This window comes from Esox lucius, chromosome 10 (genome assembly GCF_011004845.1).
Source record: "Esox lucius isolate fEsoLuc1 chromosome 10, fEsoLuc1.pri, whole genome shotgun sequence".
In the NCBI taxonomy this organism is placed as follows: domain Eukaryota; kingdom Metazoa; phylum Chordata; class Actinopteri; order Esociformes; family Esocidae; genus Esox; species Esox lucius.
The window spans coordinates 8,456,700-8,479,681 of NC_047578.1; the positions used below are offsets into that span (position 1 = coordinate 8,456,700).

General features: G+C 42.1%; 2 protein-coding genes across 2 annotated transcripts; one reads left to right on the forward strand and one right to left on the reverse strand.

Annotated features, from left to right (window-relative positions):
• The first annotated feature begins 7,180 nt into the window (after nucleotides 1-7,180).
• On the forward strand, nucleotides 7,181-9,141 carry ndufs6 (NADH:ubiquinone oxidoreductase subunit S6). Its single transcript, NM_001304068.1, has 4 exons — nucleotides 7,181-7,334; nucleotides 8,000-8,053; nucleotides 8,272-8,394; nucleotides 9,003-9,141. The coding sequence occupies exons 1-4, from the start codon at nucleotides 7,191-7,193 to the stop codon at nucleotides 9,069-9,071; spliced, it is 390 nt and encodes a 129-aa protein (NP_001290997.1). The 5' UTR covers nucleotides 7,181-7,190; the 3' UTR covers nucleotides 9,072-9,141.
• Nucleotides 9,142-17,276: 8,135 nt separating this feature from the next.
• irx4b (iroquois homeobox 4b) lies at nucleotides 17,277-22,577 on the reverse strand. Its single transcript, XM_020050167.2, has 6 exons — nucleotides 21,975-22,577; nucleotides 21,511-21,756; nucleotides 21,200-21,309; nucleotides 20,708-20,870; nucleotides 20,232-20,400; nucleotides 17,277-18,530 (listed from the first exon to the last, which is right to left on the reverse strand). The coding sequence occupies exons 1-6, from the start codon at nucleotides 22,029-22,031 to the stop codon at nucleotides 17,866-17,868; spliced, it is 1,410 nt and encodes a 469-aa protein (XP_019905726.2). The 5' UTR covers nucleotides 22,032-22,577; the 3' UTR covers nucleotides 17,277-17,865.
• Nucleotides 22,578-22,982: the final 405 nt, after the last annotated feature.

The window sequence follows — 22,982 nt, forward strand, 5'->3', positions numbered from 1 at the left end:
TTGTGCACGTCTGTGTTTACCTGTCCCTACAAAGATAGTGGAACCTGAAAAATAGGTCACCAGGTTTTTGGGACAAGGCCCCACGAGGAAAATACTATTTCTGGTTCAGTGGTTGGATGTAGTGAAAGCATACAATTGGGCATAGTGTTAAAATTGGGATTACTTTTAAGTTTAGGCATTACCATTATGTTCTGGTAAGGGGTAAGTTTAGGCCTAGGGAATAGAGAAAATTGATTTCTGGGTCTTACGTCCCAACAAGAATAGAAAATCAAACGTTTGTTTGTCATTCAGGTTTATTGACTGAAATAGTATGAATAAAAAATCAAGATCAATAAAACATTGAAATGCTTTTCTTTGCTTTATTACACCATTAATTTCTTTGAGGTCAAATAAGGTCTGTGTTTCGTTTAGGCTTACACCACCTTAATGGTTTGATAACTGTGTAAATATATATAGGACAAGGTAACTTGTATCAATATCTTTGCTTTTATTTAGCCAATCATGTTGTTGTAGAGTGAATTGATGCAAATATCTTGACCAATGTCACTTTGTCCTTTGTAGATTTAAAAGGTTATCAAAACACCAAGCCAGGGTAAGTCTAAACAAAACACAGGCCATATCTGACCGTAAGAAAGATAGCAAAACGTAACAAATTAGTCCTCATAAGGTTTTTTGCATGGTCCGCTCTAGGAAATATGCAAATGTTTCTGTGGTCTAGTTTTAAACAGGTCCATGTGCACCTGTACCAACCACACAGGACCACCTTTCATGCTGTCTCCAACCTCATTGCAACTCCAGTGTGTGAGGTGGTTAAGGGACCATCTGTAACACTGGAATTATTCTGAAAGGTGGAGGACCATTTCACCACATGAACCTTGCCTAATGGTTTTCATCATACTAGTTCTTGAACCAGGAAGTACACACACACACACGCACACGCACACAAACGCACTTGCGAAACAGACATCTGATAGATGTTTTATGGGGACAAGCTCATTTTCCTGCAACGTGTCTTTCAGATTTACAAGATACCTTTGAGGGAACGTTGTGTGTGTTTAAAAGAGATGGGTTGCCTATGTTTCAGAAGATAGTGTGGTGGTGCGTGGCTTTAACGCTTCCTCTCTAACTTGATCCACCCCTCAATTTGCGTCTGAGTCTGATATCCGAACCACAACTGTACAGTACTATGTAAATACATTAAGTTGTATATTTTATTGATTTACCTTTATCCACTGATAGAATAGTCTGTTTTAGAGCTGAGCCCTGTATTACAACACTAAATACCAACAAAATGGAAATAAAACATACATTAAAAAAAATCAATGACAACTGACAATAAAAATGTCCTTTATAAGAATTGTAAAATTTCTTAAAGGCACTGAAACACTTACTTAAGATAACAGTTTATCACTGATCATAGATTACATATAGAGATTGAAGTGAATACATATATAGTATATCACCATTATCTAGTAGTGACACAACAGTTGCTTGCACAATATATTTTCTATGCAGTTGTGACAGACAAAAAAATGTTCGACTAAAGAAACCTATATTAATCTTTTGCTTTTTCATCAACTCACTAACATGTGTTTTAAAAGACAGATTTTCATCTGAAGAAATCCCAAAGTATTCGTAAGAAGCAAAATATTCTATAAGAACCATTCAGGGTAGTAATTTTAGGGTAATCTAAAGCTAGGTTCTGTGACCTAGAAAATAGCATGTACTTTGTTTTATTTGGATTTAGTACTCAATAAGATTGAGTGATATACTGCATCGAAGGCCTTCAACAGGTCAACAATATAATTTACAACCAGTGTAGCTGCTGTGACAGTTCTGTGCCCAGGTCTAAATCCAGACTGAAACACGCTAAAAAAGTTACCAATACCTCCAAGATTTTGATATATGCATTAGAGCTCCAGAAATAATTGGAGTAGCACTAGCCTGACATATCAGCCCCAGTGGTGTTAGTGTCTGCAACTGACCATGAATAAAGGAGCCATTTACTCAGGGAAAAATCAGCATGTTCTTGCATTATTAGTCGATAACTGTCATTTCCCCCTCTGTCATTCGGGGTAAGAATTGAGTTTTTTCTTTCTCAAAAAGATAACCTGCTGCAATTAAGTGTCAGTTAAAGGCATCGGCAATTTGGTCAGTAACAGGTATAGAGTCCAACATTATCTGTTGAGGCAGCGTGGTAACAATACCGTTTTAAGGGTTAAACGGTCTTCCAGAATTTCGAAGATCCACTACAGGTAGATATAGTGTAGCTAACACTAGTGTGCTAGTTCGACCTCTGGAATGGCTGAAATACAGTCAAGATAACTTCGGGAAAGGTCTTGTAAAAATGATTGTTCACTAAAAATTCAAAAATGTATTTTTAGTGATAAAACATGGTTTGACCTGAATTCTAACATATTTAATGCATACAATCGGGCAATGGTCGCTGACAGGCCTATCTATCGGAAATATGCCGCTATAGCTGCGACTGAATTGGTTCCATAAAATAGTGCTTCAACTGTTCTGAGCTGCCTTTCACTGAGTCGTTGTATCCCACATGAACGACAACAGAATACATGGGTGAGTGTTTGCTTTTGGGGATCATTGCAGTACTCACTCTAGCCCCAGGACAACAACGTTAGCACCGGGAACACCGACGATGCTACACTCTAAAATAATGGCCGGAGATGGACTAGAGAAAAACCTCCCATCTCCACGTTTATCATCCCGCAGTGTATTACAGTTACAAACATGTTGTTAATTTATTATGTAGTATTCAATACCAATATGGGAATATTTTCTTCATCAGAAGTTAATCAAATCTTTATTTTGAATGAAAGGCAGTAAAGAAACCGGTGCATAACACACTGAAAACCTGGGTCCCGCCCTGGTGTCAGTTGGAACATTAGGCCGATTTACTTACACGACGCGTCCATAAATTCAAACATGAAGTCAATATACTCCAATATACTACTTACTGCTTGCCAGTTTAGAAAATCAATGTGCCTCACACTCTCAAAAAGCGGTCACAGTTCTGCATAGCATGCCAGGAGATTTGCGCACTGTGAGTCCGACATTAAGAGATGCAACAGTTGCCAGGTTACCTGTTTATTGACAAAACCGTCTCAAAGCTGTCATACTGGTTTCCTCTGCGCAGCTGCTTGCACTGTGCTGTGTGCATTAACATTTGTACTGTGTCTGTCGGAATGAGAAAACAACCCTGGATTCATAATTTAAAAATATTGATTTTATTGGAAAAACATTGTGTAAATCAAGATGACCCATTTCCTTACCCTCCAAACAGGATGGAAAAGAAAATGGAATTGACGAATATCATATTTCCTGGAAACCTCAGCATATCCTTTTTATTCATCTTCCATTTTCCTCCCAGAGCTGCTGGTTAGTGTAAATAACAGCAGTAGAAATGTCAGAGAGTGGCATTATTTGACCATCATTGCACTTGGACATCTGAATTGTTCTTAGAAAACGTCATTTTTCTTTTGCATATTGCAGCCATATAGTGCACGCTGCACCTAACGCCAAAATGTAACAATGACTCGCCAATCTGGTTCCAAGACAATGGGATTTCTGTTATGAGTTCTATGTCGAGATTTTGGCGCCATCGTATGGTGACGGATAGCGCTTGCGCAGTGAATATAAATGTTCCAACATAACTACTTCTATATCTACGGTTTAGCTGATTATTCACAACCGCACACATTTTGGATTTATAGGAAACTTTTATATGGCCAATAGAGATATAAATGAAACAAAATCAACATTCTCTTCTATTTTATCCATTATTACGACCATGTCCAAAGTTATTATCACAAGTATCTATTCAATTGGGTACAGTAGGTACATATGTACACTCACTGATGTTTTCCTCCAGAATCTTTATATAATCCTGACTGAAAAACACCCCCAAAGCATGGCATTCCACCCACCGTGCTTGCCCCTGGGGAGGGTGTTCTTGGGGTAGAATGCTTCTCCGTTTTTTCGCCAAACGAAAGCCATGTCCCTGTGTCCAAACAACTCAATTTTCATCTCATCCGACCACAGAATGTGATGAGCAACAGCTTTCTTCTTTGTCCAAGTGCGCTTTTGCAAAGGCTAGGTGAGCTTTTCTGTGCCTGCCTTAAAGAAGTGGAGTCCTTCTTAGTAGGCATCCATGGAGACCAACCTTGTGCAGTGTTTGCTGGAGTGTCTACCTTGAGATGTTGGCCCACACCTGAGGAGTACCAGGCTTGAAAGACCTGTTGCTGTCCATGTTCAAAGTCCTCCTGGTTGTGTTGCAGATCAAGACGATGCCTGACGATTTCAGCTGCCACTGTTTTGTCCCTCCCCTATTTTTTCCCTGTCTTTGTCCATCTGGTCGTGCTCTCGACCTGGAACAAGTTTAAATAGACTCTGGACTCAACCCACATGCATTTATTAATTATTACAATTTGTACTCTTAATATCTCACCCGGCACAGCCAGAAGAGGACTGGTCACCCCTCTGATCCTGGGTTCTCTCTAGGCTTCTTCCTAAATTTTGGCTTTCTTAGTGAGTTTTTCCTAGCTACTGAAATTCAACACCCTTTTTGTTTGCTCCTTGGGGTTTAAGGGTGGGTGTTTTGTAAAGGCACTTTGTGACAACTGCTGAGGTAAAAGGGCTTTATAAATACATTTGATTGATTGATGTCGATATCAGAATTACTCAGATTCATCAGGATGGCCTTGGTGGTGATTCTTGGATTCCTCTTGGCCTCTCACACAGCCGTTCTTGCAAAAGCAGGGGTCATTTTTGGCTTCTTACCACACACTTTTGAGATTTTTCTGTGTTGAACTCCTTGTGCTTTTTGATTATGCTTTGACCTGTGGCCACTGGCACTTGAAAACACTTGGATATAGCTTTATAGCCTTTCCCTTTCTTGTGAGCTGCCGCAATTCACAACCAGAGGTCCTCACTAAACTATTTGGTTTTAGCCATGACTTGCAATTGACTAGTACTGACTAATAACTACTGTGTCACCTGTTCTCAATTTGTAGTTTATTAGAATGCTCTAGATCGGTAGAAATTACCAGGACCATTTGGAATGGTATAGAACTGTTCATTTTCTGTAATGTGTGTGACAATTTCAAGGGGTGTGAATTAGTGATGGCCAAACGAGGCTTCATTAGTGTTATTTTAGCAGCAGGATATTATGCTGGCAGCACTGAGATTTTCTTTATCACAATAAAAGCCATCATTGAACCTTATAAGGCAATATAGTTAACAATCTAGTCTGTAAAAAAGAACAGACAAGAACAGTATTGGAAAGGACATCAAACATAAAATGTACAGACAAGATTTTTAACTATATTGATTTTGAAAAAGAAAATCTGAGTTAGTGATGCTAGCATAATATCCGGCTGCTAGAATGGTAATGAAGCCTTGAATGGCCATCAATAGTGTGAATAATTGTGGACATGGCATTTTCAGTAAACATGTACATCATCATTAACCTCTGTAACACCACATCTTACAGTCCTTTGTCACTTGTCATTTCCAGCTGGATTAAATCTATTGGCCATATAAAAGCTCTCTACAAATAAAAAATTGGCACGGGTATTAATAATTTTGGGCTTAACTGTATATCCAACCGGGATGCAACATCACATTAGTGAGGTTTAGTACATCAAATGGCTCTTCCGGATCAGCATATTATTTTAGCCCCTATGTAATGAACAGGTGTATTTTACTAGCTTAGCTTAGCTTACTTTCCAGCTGCAATTGCAAAGTCTTATCCTTAGAGACAAAGGTTCATTCAGGCAGACAGATTTTCCTAGTATGTTTACCAGAAATGTTTGTCACCACTGAGGTGGTGCTGAGAGATCGTGAGAAAAGGACGCCAATCTGTCAATCAGTCCAACACTTTATTGAGGTAATATAATTAAAGTGACAAACCACAGAGGAGAACACATCAGCCCTGCCTCTGTTTATGTCTGGGGTGAGTCTTGCAGAACACATACAGATGTCCTCGCCGCACAACGAAGAAGCAATCTTTACAGCGCCTTTTCAGAGCGCTCTTGGTTTTCATGCCAGCAGAGGGCTGCAGGCAGGCAAGGTGCTGACACTGTCCCAGGAGAGAGGCCTGACACCGGGGTGACGATCGATGAGAGAAAGCCAGGGGCTGGACCAGTCTACCTGGGGCCAGGAGCACTCTGGTTGGGTAGGACGCCAGGGTGGAGAGGCAGCGGGAGATTGCAGTGGTGTTTGGGTAAGTTCGACTGAGGCTGAGCCGGGTCATCTGGGTAAGATGGCGTGTTATTGAGCCGACAAGGTTGTTCAAAAGGTGGGTAGCCATGGTGTCACCAACTCCTGCTGGCTGAGAGAGGGAAGACATATTGGTCGCTTTGGACTATCTCAACAGTTTAATTCGCTTCCTCTGACCATCTGAAGGTACATGACAGTTTAAAACAACAGGATGCCACAACCCCTAACAAGGGTCTCCAGCCTTCCTCCTGGAGAGCTGGGGTTGGTTGTTTTCACTCCAACCCTAACTTAGCACATATGATTCTAATAACAGGCGTTATGGGCCTGCATATACACGGGGTTGGAGTGAAAACAACCAGGACAGTAGCCTAAATCAGTTTTAAGTAAATGTAGCACGATGGATTCTTAAAGCCAGACGTGACCTGATCTGCTCTACTGTCCGATTAAGAAAAACGCATAAAAAATCATGTGATCATAATGTTAAGGAATGTGTACCAACCTTTTAACTGTACAAACGAGTAATAGCAGGGTGGGAACCCTCAAATAGCCGTTTACTCTTAACCACAGTGCCAAAATACTATTTCTTTTACACAGAAGCCCTCGCAGCTTCCCGGCTCATGCGTTGACGTAAGTGACTTTGAGATAAGTCACGCAGCATACCCTGGGCCCTAGTGCACGAAATGTTTTTGTATTTGACAATGATAAATACACACGTTTTATGTTCGAATGTCATTCCATTGTCGTCTCAAACTAATATAATATCAAGGCATTTTTTGTGAGTCTTTCACAGTTTTTGTTAGAAAAATATTTTCTGAAGCTCACAGGAGGCTGCTAAGTCGTAAGAGATGCTTTGAACGGACCGCCGTCTGACTAGGACCATGCGGACGACTTGCGATTCGGGAGATCGCTTTTCTTTCTAAAGCATTCTGGGTAAAGCATCCATTGTAAACATGGCGGCCGCTGTGTATAGAGTTCTGTCCTTCAGTAGAAATGCTAAGGCGCTTGTATCACCTTTGAGGACATCGTTGGTTGCTGTGCAGCGCTACAGTCTAGAAACATCGAGCACTGGAGAGCAAATTACCCACACCGGACAGGTAGTTTAAACTTAGGCTCCCAGACCTGAGTGGAAAGGCAGAGCTTTAATGTTTTCAATAGCAACTGGTACACTTGCAGGAATTGTCAGATGCTGGTGTTTATAATTACGGTCTTGGCTACTTGTCCAGTTTTTTTGTCTTGTCACCAATCATTTAGTTAGTACTAGTAGCTACCCCGATTCGTCCCCGAATTTGAACTTAATTCATTTTAATGTTAAAACTAATCCTTTGGGCCCTTGCTGTTGACACAGAAGATGGCCACAATACTAGTTGTGAATTAGATCCATAGCATGAAATATATGATTCATCTTACATTTTGGTATTTACGTTTGAAGCTAGTACACAAGTAAGCTTCCAGCTGCTTGTACACAAGTGTGCTGTTTGGTGAAGCCATGTAGGCATTCTAACACAAAGCTAATCGGGGCGTAGGTTAAGGGTGTACATATGTACCTACTCTACCCAAATGAATAGATACTTGTGATAATGCTTTACTGTGATCACTTATAGTATCCACCGATATGTTTCAAGTTCAAGTTTATTTATCAAATGTACCGAATAACACAGCGTCGTCCTGCACTATGAAATTCTTATGACATGACTCCCGACATCTCTGTAGTAAGATTGTATAATCTATGCTCCTAATTTGTGTCTGCATGTTGTTTCAGGTGTTTGATGAAAATGATCCAAGGCGGGCCAGGTTTGTAGGCCGACAGAAAGAGGTATTGAGAGACGTTATATAATCAAGGCCACCTATTCTTTTTGTATTCATCCCCAGCTTCGAGTTGGCCAACATATACCCCCCCCCCCCCATGTCACTTCACAATGCTAGGCAAAGTTGGCGTTTTTGTCGACTTATAAAATGCAGAACATCAGTGTATGTGGACCACCACACGGACCGCAAGCTACTGATGGTTTCTTCTGTGTCGTGTATTCCCAGGTGAACAAGAACTTTGCCATCCAGCTGGTGGCTGAGGAGCCAGTCAGTGCGGTTGAAGCCAGGGTGGTGTCATGTGACGGGGGTGGAGGGGCTCTGGGCCACCCTAAAGTCTACATCAACCTGGTAATGATGTCTCGGTAGTGTGCGCTAGTCGTCTGCATGCAGGTGTGGTGTCAGTGTGCACTAGTGCGCGTACACGTCTCTAGTGTACATTTGCTATGCATGATGCCCCTCGCTAGTTAGAGTGGTCCCATGCAATGGCGATTGGGGAGTCCTGGTTGACTCTTCCCAGCCCCGTTACTCACCACACTACACCCCCAAGTGATCCAGGCCAAACAGGACCAAAGAAGTCCCACCGCCCGGACAGTTTGTTTCCCGGGCTGTGGCCCTCGGCAATGGCCGCCCGTCCCACGGAGACTGCCGAGGCTCCTACCACCTCATTAACCGATGTCCAATACTGTCAATGACAAAGCTGCATGATACTGCACACAACTCATCCCTTGGCATTTAGATATACCATACCATGACTATATTATGGTGGACTAATAAGCTCGCCACCTATTGAATATCATTCTAGGTCAATGTTTTGCAGATGTTGTGTATTCTGTCTTCCCCTTGTCTGCCACCAGCATCTTTAGTACACAGGTGAATTCTGAGTCATGTTAAATGTCAACTAGGCGATTGTGATTCCGTTAATGGTTTTCTTCTCTCCTGTCTGTCGGCTTCTCCAGGATAAAGAAACCAAAGTTGGAACATGTGGCTACTGTGGACTGCAGTTCAAGCAGACCCATCATCATTGAGACTTGTCCTCAGTCCCATTCTCTCCCCTCTGTGTGGTTTGTCAATCTGCTTAATAAATTATATCCACTGCTCCTGCCTCTGTGTGAATTTTTATGAAAGGTGTTTGTATGCACACCGAGAAGCCTCATTGGTTGGTAAATGCCTGTTACCTGGTCTTGGCACCGACACTCAAATCATTGCTCCCATCAGAGACCAGAGTAGTCTACCTTACTTTTTCCAGATAGCTCTCAAGAATCTGTCAATGTTTCCTTTGGGTAGTTGTGTTTGTCACAGCCAGAGGGCAGCATTGTTTGCCTTGTCAAAAGTGTTGGAGGAATTTTAATGGTTCATTGATACAATGATGTTAGGGTTACAGTAAAAGTTGTGAAACGGTTAGTCTTGATGAGGCATTGAATAATACTTTTTTTTTATATTTTAAAAGCATAATGGAGTATTAAATAGTTTAATGTGCAAGTGGCAAGATCTGTTCAGGTATCTTAATTTTTTGCTTTAGAACATATCCACAAACCTAATGTTGCAGTCATGGCCCACTGTGTTGGAGCTTTCAGCGACTGGAACAGAAAACCTCAAAGAACAAGAGTATTGATGATTAAATTGCTTTTTTTTTTTTATATTTATGTGCATGCGAACCTGCTACTAACATGTGTGTTTATTCCCCAGTCCACAAAAAACACTTGGGGTTTACCAGATAAAGACATATTTCTTCATAAAGATCTGTGGCATAAGGGTAAATGTTGTAAAACTTTTGTTATACTCTTAACCCTGAACAGCATGGTCCCGAGTGGCCCACGGTGGTATTGTAATTCAGTAATGTACGTTATGTCATTCTGACGCCTGGGCCTTCAAGTCTCCGCGTCCGCCCCTCTCGCTCCCTGTCTGCATAATTTCAGTTGTATCCTGCACCCTAGACTTGGCTGTCAATCAAACATGTCAACCAGCGCTTGCTAGGTTGTCTATTCTATAGCAAGCTGCTCTGTCAACTTTGATTATTGAAATTATTTGTAATTCAATGAGCTAAATGTATTAAACCATTTGGATTTCACTTCAAAATAAATACATATAACTTTAGGCTATTAGAACAAATTAGCAAAAAACGAATTCTGGTGGGCACAGTGAAATGGGACCTGCAGCAATTTGGTTAGGTCCAGAATGAAATGACTGAATAATGCTTTATGCATAATGGTATTGGTTAATACATCGAAACATTGTTATACACTTATAGATATTTATTTTAAAATGTGGACTCATCTCATAGAAAGGCCACCTTATCAGGGACCATGCAGAGATTCAAGATTCTTATAGGTCTCCTCCTGCTTTCATCCAAACCCTCCACCCCCCCATCCCCCACACACACTCCCCAGCCTGTAAGTCACGCTGCGCTCTGCCACCCCTGGAAGATGTCAGGGGAGCGCCAGTCTGATAGGGAACAGCCGCGCGGAACAATACATGTTTGAAGAAGATCATATATATATTTCAGCAGTCTTATTCTCCATAGACCTATGCATCCCAAATTGGCGCAGGCCGGGTGTAGTACGACTGGGCTGGAGATACAGACAGACAGGCTGGGTGTAGTAGGACTGGGCTGGAGACACAGACAGACAGGCTGGGTGTAGTAGGACTGGGCTGGAGATACAGACAGACAGGCTGGTTGTAGTAGGACTGGGCTGGAGACACAGACAGTCAGGCTGGGTGTAGTAGGACTGGGATGGAGACACAAACAGACAGGCTGGGTGTAGTAGGACTGGGCTAGAGATACAGACAGACAGGCTGGGTGTAGTAGGACTGGGCTGGAGATACAGACAGACAGCCTGGGTGTAGTAGGACTGGGCTGGAGATACAGACAGACAGGCAGGGCGTAGTAGTACTGGGCTGGAGATACAGACAGACAGGCTGGGTGTAGTAGGACTGGGCTGGAGATACAGACAGGCTGGTTGTAGTAGGACTGGGCTAGAGATACAGACAGACAGGCTGGGTGTAGTAGGACTGGGCTAGAGATACAGACAGACAGGCAGGGTGTAGTAGGACTGGGCTGGAGATACAGACAGACTGGCTGGGTGTAGTAGGACTGGGATAGAAATACAAACAGGCAGACAGACATGGTGCTGTAGTGCTGGGCTAGAGATGCAGACAGACAGGCAGACAGAAAAACAGACAGGATGTTGTAGAGCTGGTCCGGATATAAAGACAGACAGGATGTTGTAGAGCGGGTCCGGATATAAAGACAGACAGGATGTTGTAGAGCTGGTCTGGATATAAAGACAGACAGGATGTTGTGAAGCTGGTCCGGATATAAAGACAGACAGGGTGTTGTGGAGCTGGTCCGGATATAAAGACAGACAGGCAGCGCGAGAACTACCCTGTCCTGTCCCAGGCTAGCGATGCAGGCAGCCATTGGAACAGCGTTTTTCCACACCATGGAGCTCAGGTTGTGAGGAGGGCATCCAAGCTGATATAATTGGTCCTGGTGACACAGGCAGAGAGTTTGATGTGATGGTAAAAGGGTAAGACTCATTCATTCATAGTCAGACCGGGGATGGTTGATTGAAAGAGAGAGGAGATGGCCTTTGTTAGAAAGGATGTTCGGTCAGGGTTAGGGAGTTGAGAGGTTGAAAGGCGTGGAGGTTTTAGTGAGACACACATCAGTTGGTTAGTGTGTGTGTGTGTGTGTGTGTGTATAGGTTGCAGGTGCTTGGCAGGATGGCAGTGAGAAATCTTCAGATGAAACTGAGCATGTGAATCGTCTTGAATAAAACAACACTTTTTTCAATTATTCATCTGTCTAAAATACCCTGACCACCTAATAGATATAGAGATGCAATGCTAGGAAGAGACTCATTTTCGACAGTTATCAAACTTCACAGTCAAACTTCATCTAGTCTCAAGTGTAATTAAGCCTTTTGTTATTGTCTACGATGAGAGTGAGCTGTCAAACTTTTTACCATTTAAGACATTGCTATGAAATGTTATTGATAGGAATTGTTGTTGTTGAAGGGTTATGATTTTCACTGCAGTCCTTCCATCTGTCTTTTATGTACAACAGCCCTTTATGAGAATATCATCAAAGTTCTGCTATTTCCTATGCAAACAAAGGGAAGGAACTGTGGATGTTTTGTGTGAGAATAGCAGCTCAGTAAAAATATCCAATAGATTCCTCTATGCAAAAGATAATGAGGATAAATGCCATTGAATTTCCTCTCCACACAGCCTTTTATACACAAATGAACACACACACCCACACACACACCCACACGCACTATGATCACTGCATTTCCCCCTCAACATAAAATACAATTTCTCATTGTTTAATTGCCCCATTAAAAGATTGTCTCGCTAAGATCTGTCACACTGCGAAGCTTCCAGCCTTACTAAGGAGTCAACCCTGTTACCGCTTTAGCCAATTATCTAACCTTCACTTCCCTAAAGTCCCGCTGGGTCAAAGCCGCCCATAGACACAGATCTAGGATCAGCTCCAGATCCGTTCAGCCTCACCTTTACCGTAATCCTATTAAAGTTAGAGCTGACTTTGGATTCCTGTCAAGCAGGGACCGCCTCCTACTCAACCGAAGGAACTGAGTACAGACGTGGTGACCTTTACTATGGAGACGATGTGGCATGTTCTAGTGCCAGGGACAGAGAGGTTAACCTAGGGAAACAGACACCTCCGTTAAGGGGGGCTGACATATGACAGGGTCTGGGGAGAGGGTTAGCTCTCAGCACTCTGATAGCCTCGTAAAACCTGAGTGTGTGTGTGTGTGTGTCCATGTGAGCGTGTCTGCGACAGGACACAAGAGAGAATGGTGTTGCCGTGGTGTGTGTGTGGGTGGAAGAGGGGGAGAAGAAGTGTATCTGTGTGTATTCATAAAAGTGTGTGTGTGTATGTGTGTGATGGAGTGTTGAGTGGGCTAGGTGTTAGACCGAAGGTGTAGAGGGTATAGGAGATGTCAATATAATGCTCTTAAAGGAATGAACGCCCTCCTCCCCTGGAGTCTGTAGAGACACCTTGACACGGACAAACCTTCAGGATTAGATTCTACGGAAAGACTGTCAGCCAGCTGTATGTAGAGCCGCCACCTTTGTGTAGCAGAGATGGAAAGCACTTGTGTCACGATTACCACGAAATATTAGTTCATGTTTGGGACAGTTCCACCCATGCGAATACAACTCTCAGATCGATTCGGTCTCATAGTAATAATCACTATGATAATACTTTTCTGGAACTCAGTTACTTTTTATAGAATCTTAAACTGCATGAAGGGCAAACAAACAAACAAGCAATATACAACGAGTGATCAGCCGACTGAACGCAGTTCTTTGAATGCTGCCTCTTTTGAAGGAGGTGGCCCGAGGATAGTTGATAAAGGTGGTGATCCTAACCCTAACCCTTTCAGAATAGTTGTCCTGCCTGTTATGATTCCTCTTGCTCAAAGCTGCTGTTTTCCTTTATCTCCTATACCTCTGACACTTCAGGCAACTCTTGAAATAACGTTCTTAAAAGACCCAGAACTGGTAGCCAGGTAAACCAAAATAATCATACTACATAATTAGAATCTACTTGGATAAAAAATAAATAAAAATGTTGCCAGCTAACTAGCTATGACTAGCCAAGATGAAGCGTGATAATCTGTAAGTCAGTGGTTAAAAAATGCCATGCAATGAAAATAATCATTATCAGAAACAAAAGTGCGGGAGGTACTTTGTCAGTATGTTATAGTTCTTCCACCGCTATAAAAAATTAACATACCCAATGTAAATGCATTCTTTGTTGCAGGACAGACGTGCACTGGTCAGGCATTTGCATGTCTGTAAATGGTTGTTTGATGCGTCCCCAGTGGATTGGTTATGGTGTGGCTGTTTTATTTACTGGTGTGAAACAGGCAAGCTAACATCAGCTCCAACATCTTGTCTCCGCTCTTCTACCAGACTGGTGCTCTAAACACACCGCAGCTTAATTGCATTATCTGGCCCACAGAGCATGGTATCGTGTAAGAGAAGAGGGATGAGAGGCAGAATACGATATTTTGTGTTGCGTTGTGCGTCGACTGCTTCTGCGGCCGAAGGTGAGAGGAGTGGGGCAGGGAGAGGGGAGGTGAAAAGGAAGGAGACACGAAAGGTGTCTTTGAGCTGAATGGGAGGAGAGACAAGGCAGAGGGAATTGAATGAGTCACATCTCATTGGGATAAAAGGAGATGGAACGAAGAAGTTAACCCTCAGTGAGACATACGTTTAGCCACCAGTCAGTGCTCAGGCTAGGTCCCTCCAGCTTTTGGTACCCCACACCCACTTGGTGAGAACAGGTTCTCCAGTCCCAGTATAGCCCACTCTCCTGCTCTCCTGTCTTTTCATACCTTTCCCCTAACATATCCTCTTAAGTTAAAAGGCATGGATGACTCAAACCTTTCGTTTCGTTTGTTTTGAACTTCTCAAATAATCCCTGCTATGTGAGCTGATATGGTTGCTATGTCTTAAAATGCTAGTCATTACAACATCAGAAGAGTGGTTTCATGGTCCAATAAATGTTCCCAAGATGCGCTCAAAAGTTTGTAAACCCTTTAAAATGTTCTATATTTCGGTATAAATATCACCTAGAACATCATCAGATTTCCTAAAAGCAGATTAAAGAGAACCCAATTAAACAAATGAAACAAAAATATTGTCGCTGTCTTGCTGTGTTGTTTCTCTCATTCTCTTGAGATTCAGTTCACAGACAGATGTACTGACATTTTCCTTTAGAATTCACTGGTGTAATTCGGAATTAATTGTTCCATCAATGATGGCAAGCCGTCCTGGCCCAGAAGCAGGAAGAGGCTCAAACCATGACACTGCCAGCACCATGTTTCACAGATGGAATACGGTTCTTACGCTGGAATGCAATGTTTGCCTTTCACCAAACATAACACCTCTCATTTAAACCCAAATGTTTTTTGGGGGGGATTTTGATCTATCCACAAAACATTTTCCCAACGGCCTTTTGGCCTGTCCACATGATTTTGAGCAAACTGCAGACGAGCAGCAATGCCCGTTTTGGAGAGGAGTGGCTTTCTCATTGCAGCCCTGCCATGGACACCACTGTCGTTCAGTGTTCCCCTGACGGAGTACTCATGAACACGGACATTAGCCAATGAGAGACAGGGCCTAGAAGTTACCCTGGGTTCCTTTGTGACCTCGCAGACTATTTCACGCCTTGCTCTCTGAGTGATCTTTGTTGGTTGACCACTCCTGGGGAGGGTAACAATGGTCTTAGGTTTCCTCCATTGGTGGTGTCCAAACTCTTCAGAGATGGTTTTGTAACCTTTTCCAGCCGGATGCGGATCAGCAACTATTTTTCTGAGATCCTCAGAACTCTGCTTTGTTTGTGCCAAGACACACTTCCACAAACATGTGCTGTGAAGGTGCCTGTTCTTTAAACGAAACAGGGTGCCCACCCACATCTGAATGTCATCCCATTGACTGAAAACACCTGACTCTAAGTTTCCCTGTCAAATTAGCTGCTTATCCTAAAGATTCACATTATTTTGCCGCTCACGGATATGTTATTTTAGATAATTTTCCTCAATGAATCTGATGATGTTTTAGGCCATATTTATGCAGTAATATAGAAATATTTATAGATTTCACAAACTTTCAAGGACCACTATACCCTTTTGATTTATCAGTTTGAGATTAAATCAAACTGAATGATACTCACTATAGAAACATTTTAGAGATCGTAGGATATTAGATTGTTCGGCTATACCACAACTATCATTAACTAGATGACTGTAAATAAATACTAAATTGTTCGTTATATTATGTATCCATTGCACAGAAAAAAGAAAGTAAACTTTACAGGAAGAGCCAGATGTCATTATTTATCATCTTAAATCTAATTTATTTATGAAGCAGAAAAAGAATGGAATTCTCGGTTGAATTCCTCTTAAATTATTTAGACTGAAATGGTTAATTCCATACAAGGCCTCGGAAGGTCTCGGCTCTGTTCTGTTTAATACTTTATTATCTTTACTCTGAAAAAGGAGGAGAAAAGAAGAGGGAGAAAAGTAGTTTATCCATCCTGGACCCTACCACATAATTTTTCTTGAACTCTTATTTAGAAAGTGTTTATGGACCACTTTAGGAAGCTTACAATCCACCAAGTTTTGTTGAATAATTAATTCTGCTTGACAACTTAAGGTTTTTGGGATATTAAAGGGTTTACGTTTAAGAGAGGGTGTGAAAGCAATTGATGCAGGGCAGATCTCTACAGACTGAATCGGCTTGATTAAATGGTATTGAGTATCAAAGTAATCACAAAAATGTCATGGCTGTGGGGATTTAAAAAAAAAGTCAGATAAGTCCATGCTGTAGGCTACCCAAAATGGTTATAGCCTATCTTTTTTTGAAAGCTTTTCTAGATCTGTTTTTCCCAATTTGTATAAATAATTAATCAATTTAGTCCCTGTCATGGAACTTATATTGTTCTAGGCTCAAAATGTTTAAGTCATTCTCAATCGTCTGGTTGTACGACTTTAACTCAGGGATCTCTTAGGCCTGTCTCTATACCCTTTAACTGGCAAATCAGAAGATATTGCATTAAGTCAGTAGAGATTAAGCTATTAGATTAAGAAGTGTGTTAGGCAGCTCAACTCTTTGCTAATAGAGTATATTCTATAATGTCGTTTATTTTATCATGACCCGTTTAGAGAGCTGTGGATGCGCAGCTAATGGTCCCAGGTTGATGCAGTCAAAAGCCGGCTAATGAAAAGAGACGCATCGCTGATTGCGGCTATATCTGGGCCCGCGGTGGAAGTGGCATCGATTTAACAATTTAGCAGCCACGTCCTCTGTGTGTTGGAATTAGTCACGGCTCAACGATGCCCAGCTTGCCGCCTTTTACACAGACCCCCACACGCGCGCGCGCGTGCGCACAGACACTTACACACATACACACATATACACACACACACATTCCAAGGCTAGGAGATATTTTAGTGTCATTTAGATGTGGGCCTACAGGAAGCATAATTTCAGCTTCTTGGAGAGTGAACAGGAGGTACCCATAAAAAAAAAATCTACCTCCACGTTTGTCCCTCAAAAAAACGTATGTGCATCTTCGGTGGGTGCAGACAGCTTCAGCACCGTGGAGAGCGAACACAAGGTCGCTCTGCAAGAATCAAACAAACACAGCAGAGAACGTCTTTCTACAAAAAAACAATTGTTTATTTCCGTGAGTCAACAACTGCAATCGGACTTTAGTGCAAGAACATGTATACAAGTGTGCAATAAGCCTATCAGGTGCGGTAATAAGCAAAACATATGGACGTTCAGGAGGAAAGAATGTGCTTTCATGCTGCCGGTTACAGTCCAATGTCTGGAAAAAGTGGGCAGGCCAGTGTCAGCTATTGCCAGAACGGATACAGTGCTGTAGATTTATACCCACATTTATATCAAAAGATCAGATGGGTGTCTTACATTATGAAGCAACGTTTGTTTCGGGTGTGTCTTAGTGATTAAACCATCCAGCCCTGTTGCAATATGCTGAATGTGGGGGAACATTTTAATTTACGTTTCTTTTCTCATAGTTTCCAAACGAATTGAATTCCTGCTTTTCATTTGCAAGTTAAAATAGTGAGATATTCATATTTAAGAAAAACATATTTGTTTAGAACATTGTCAGTAGAACTTCAAGTTACTGACCTTGAGGTGTTTTTCTAAAAACACAAAGTCATGGGAGACTGTATCATAAAGAGTTCAAGTACTCTTATGCTCAGCTGAGTAAATTCAAATGGTGACAGGATATGGCGGTCTCAGTAAAATATTCTATACATGCTGCAAAGACGAGATAACATGCTCGACGGAACGTAGTCCCAGAGTTCTGCCTTCCATTGCCTGTCCATTCAGCCCAATCCACGGCCGGTCCGTGTCCGGCCTGGGCAACTGCGGGTCAAAAGAACCCTGTCTGAACACTGGATCATGGAAGACCCCATCCACCCACTCTCTAAGCGTGGCCATCGGCGAGACTTGTTGCCCTGCCGACCCAACCTTCAGATGGGGCACGTCGGTCGAATACCCTCCTGGGGACAGGGCCTCACCGGGGCTAACTGTGTGCATACATGGCGGGAACTCAGATTGGATGGCAGCAGTCTGTGCAATGGACCAGATTTTTGGTTTGCGGCCGTCTGTATTCAGCAGGTCTTGTTGGGCGTAAAATGAGTGGACTGTTCGCCCGTGGTCCGGTGTGTGTTTGAGGCAGTCTGCTGAAAGTAGCCCCCCCTCCACCCCGTGTTGGGGTACATCCGTGTTATGCGTTGGGGGGCTGCTGGATGGGTCCTTGGGGTTGTGATGGCGGTCCGACGGCGTGTGCGCTTGGGTGTCCTCGGGGTGAAACCGGTGTTTAGGATCGCCGTCAGAACCCTCCGACTCCAACAGATCAAAGTCCTCCAGGTCGCTCTGCTGCTGGTCCGCACATCTCCCTGTCACAGAATCTAGGACAGAAAAAAACCCACTGATGTGTGAACAATCACCAACCTGGCAGGCTGTGTCAAAGCAATATGCAACCAAATGAATGGTTGTTTTTTTTTACATTTATAATGGCTTTATTTAGTCAAGGGATGGGTTCCAGTTTTTGTGGCCCCTGGATTAGTTTCCACAAATAGAAATTGTCATTGCTAGAATAGTAGAATACACAATGCACAATATAGCATATTGGTTGGGCATTTACTTATACATCAGCATTGTATACGACTGATGTTCAATTACTTATTTTTTGCAAAATAAAATTATTGGTAGTAACCACCTATCTTTTTTTTGTTATTTTAGAAATACCATTAATTTTGGTTAGTCATTCTCAGTCATATATCATATTCAGAACAGAAAAGCGTTATTTAGCATGCACAATGCTAATTCATCTACCAGTAGCTGGAGGACAAACTGTAGCAATGCATGCTTCATTAGTCTCTTTACTGCATTTTACTTTCTTACACTGAGAATGTGGTTGTCTTATTGTAGAACGTCAATATGCCAAACAATTTTGATATCTGTTTATCTTGCCAATTAAATCTCATCGGAAGACAAACTTCTAAATACTATTTAAGAAATACAGTACTGTGCAAAAGTCTTAGGCACCTGAAAGTCAAACTAAAAACATTTGGGTAGTGTTTATTGGTAAAAATTATAACAGTATTTATAATATATATATATATATATATATATATATTATAAATATATATATATTATAAATATTGTTATAATTTATACCAATAAACACTACCCAAATATATGTTTTTAGTTGAATTGACCTCAATCAAAAAGGCTTACAGCACCTATATATATATATATATATATATATATATATATATATATATATACACACACACAAATAAACACTTACTACCCAAATAAATGGCATTAGTTTGACTTACAGATGCCTAAGACTTTTGCCCAGAACTATATAATTTTGTACCGCAAAAATGCATTAAGTCTTGTGAAAAAGTATCAGAAGGACAAAAATTAATTATCCACAAAGTTCTAATAATGGATCCACATTGCATTATTTAGTATTCATAACTTAATAATTATAAAGTAATACAGCACAGATAAATCAAGTGGATTTTACTCAAATATCAACATATCTCACTACTACTTGTATTTTTAAAGACAAAATATCAAGTAACTTATATATAACTTCTAAATGCTACAGTTTTATTAGCAGTACACAAATTAATAAAGTGATATTGAATCAACAACCTATTATATTTGCGAACTGTACTAAAAAACATTGTGTTGTGAAACATTATTGACTGAGTTAGTAGTACTTCTGAGTTCTACTGACCTTTGTCGATGTTTGAGTAGTCACTACTCAATTAATTTAATGAGTTAGGCAGTTACTTTTTACAGTGCACCACATGGAAAAAACTTTTACAACCGCAGAAAATTAGCTGTGAAACTGATAATATTTTCTCTCCACCTCCATGGAAAAATTAGCAGAATTGCACAAATGTGTAATAGCATTGCAAAATCTTCTCTCCGTCCCCTGGCAACATTAGCAAAATTGCAGGGCCGGGAGGGCAGTGCATGGACATGGGGAAATGTAGACCTCCGGGGCCCCGGGGCCTCTTCCGAAAAAACCAAAGAGGTCCGGTCTGGGTCTAGTTTCTTATGTAGATCTGTGGTATGAACGCACTCACCGTCCACATCTATCTCACTTTTGATTGGATCCTCTTCTTGAGATCCCTCAGCGCCGTCGCTATCCTCATCGCAGCCCCTCTCGTCAGAGCTCTTATTGGCCCGTGGTGACCACGTGACTTTGTTCTCCTTCTTCAGCCTCCGCCTGGCGTTCGCAAACCATGTGGACACCTGAAGGAACAAGCCGATCTAGCAATTATTGCATATTTGTTAAATTTCCACGCCTGCCGTTTGGACCTTGAACATGGCACTTAATCCCTAAAAGTGTTCCAGGGTTTCTGGGACACTTCTCACCCTCTCCAACCCCTACGACCAGTTTGTCTTTTTCTGAGGGTTTGGGATGGAGCGGAACACTGTGAAGTCTCTGGGTTCTAGTTCTGTTATTAACCAGTGACCGGGGGCTCCCTGAACCCAAATATCCTACATGAAGTTTAGTCGAGCTTCCACTGCCATTTACACTCTTACTATCAGCTGTTACCTGTGTAAGAGTCATCTTAGTGATTATGGCTAGCATGATCTTCTCTCCCTTGGTGGGGTACGGGTTCTTCTGGTGCTCCTGCAGCCAGGCCTTCAGAGTGCTGGTGGTCTCCCTGGTGGCGTTCTTCCTGCGGGCCGCTGCACTGTCCACTGAGGACCCATACCTGGGAGAAGGTAGGAGAGGGTATGGGTGGATGAGTACATTTGTAAGAGATTCAATTCTTGTGTGCCCCAAGCAATGGTATTGGGTCCACGATCTATAGTGAGGCCAGTGTGACAGTGGGGGGGGGTAAACTATTTTTTATTGAAGGTTTTACAGTAAGGTTTGTGCATGAAAGGCCATGCCTGCAGACACTGAACTATGGCCTGCTCAAGATCAAGAACACTTCATCTCATATTTCTCAAGTTGAGAGAAATACATATTTGAATTGTGATATTTGATATCCCAGTTATGAAGAAATGACTAAGAGTTAGACATGTTTAGTAGACATACCCGTATCGGTCATATGGATACTGCCCAAACGCGTAATCATATGGATAGTAAGCCGGAGTTTGAGAGGAACCCACGGGCGCAGACGCTCCATCTTTTGACTCCAGTGATCCCTGCAAGCGTGTTGTTAAAATATTTTTTTATTCCTTACAATTTAACATTCTAATGAATAATAAAACACAAATACGGATCAGTTAAGAACGCACGATATGGGGGAGAGCTGCTACCAATTTTAGGTTCACTTAGATTACCAAGTGAAAAAAATAAAACGCACAAAACATAGATTTGAAAAAGGTACATAGAAAAGTAACTACCCTGGCATATAGAGCTGTTGCGTCTCCTCCGCAAGTGCCATAATATCCCTGGCTCTTTCCATAGGCAGCTCCGTACACTCCCAGACCTATAGCCGGAGTTGGTAGCTCCTGGCCTGGGGAGCCAAGAAGCCTGCTCTCGTACACCGGGCATCGTAAAGGCTGAGGAGAGGGAGGTGTCATGGAATCCAGTAAAGACCTTCCAGCAGGCTCCAGACAGTTGGCCAGAGAGCTCGGGCTCATGAGGAACTGGGGGGTGGGGTGGGGGTGGGGTGGAATCAAGAGGATTAATAATTAGGAAAATATTGCAAACCATTAACATAAAAGAAAAAAATCACACACATATTTCGTAAAACAAAGAAGAAGTGGGGTATATTCATCTGCAAAGCATAGTACACCAGAACATATGGGACAGAAACAAACGATGTTTCCGTTACCACACTGTTTCTAAGAACAAGGAGACGTACCTGGTGCGTAGGTGAGTAGGGATATCCTAGCTGCGGATATGCCATGATATCAAACATCAGTAAAAGTCGTCAAACATCAACGGATCAAGTACGAGCAGAATACACAACTGTCACCTATCCGTGCATGAGGATCAAGCTGACCGTAGACGATGATCTAAGGTCAGTTTGCAATTCGGCGGTCTGGAGAAGTTACGCGTGTCCTAGGTCTGTGCGTAAAAGTAACTCCTACCGAATCAAACCAATACCGAGACGCACTGTTTTCCACCGCTGGTAAAGTGGTAGCACCCAAGACTTGCAATGATTTATTCGGCTCTTCTATAGAGGTATTAAAGAAACATCAGATGTAGAGCAATGTTCATTCTTCCCGGTCCGTGGGAGGCTTTTTGGATGGCTCAAGTGTCCATGTCGGTTGGTGACGCACTGAATGCTTGAATATGTTTTGTCTACCGTCCAGTCAGTCTGACGCCGTGAAACGCATAATTTGCAGTCCAGAGCGGGTGTGATGTAGTGATCTATCATCCGCAAACAGACCATGCCACTCCTGATGCGCTTTCTGCTTTTAACACGCCTGTCTGTCTGACGTCACATCGACTCCCGCGTGGACCCGACGTGCCCTCTCCTTGAGGAACTCGGTTTGAGTTCAGGACCTTCGATTTAACCCCGTTTAATTAAAATATATAAAATAACAAAAAATGAGTTCAATACATTTAAATTAGTCTGAAAACATTGTTTACGGATTTCCAGAAGTCCTCTGAGCATTTAGAAAAAAACAAGGTAGGCCTACAGGTCTCGAAATTATCTTGTCATTCAGAAGAAACTAGACCTATTGAATTCTACTTTCATTCGAACAGAATGTTGCGTCGGAGAAAATGTAACTTTAACCCGGGTAGTTTCTGCCAACTGTTCATATATTACTTCCCGTTATTGCCGGTGTCTATGGATAGACCTGCTTGCTCAATGATTCCTTTTCCCCAAAAGCGCACACCGCCGCGGGGTCCCGGTAAATAT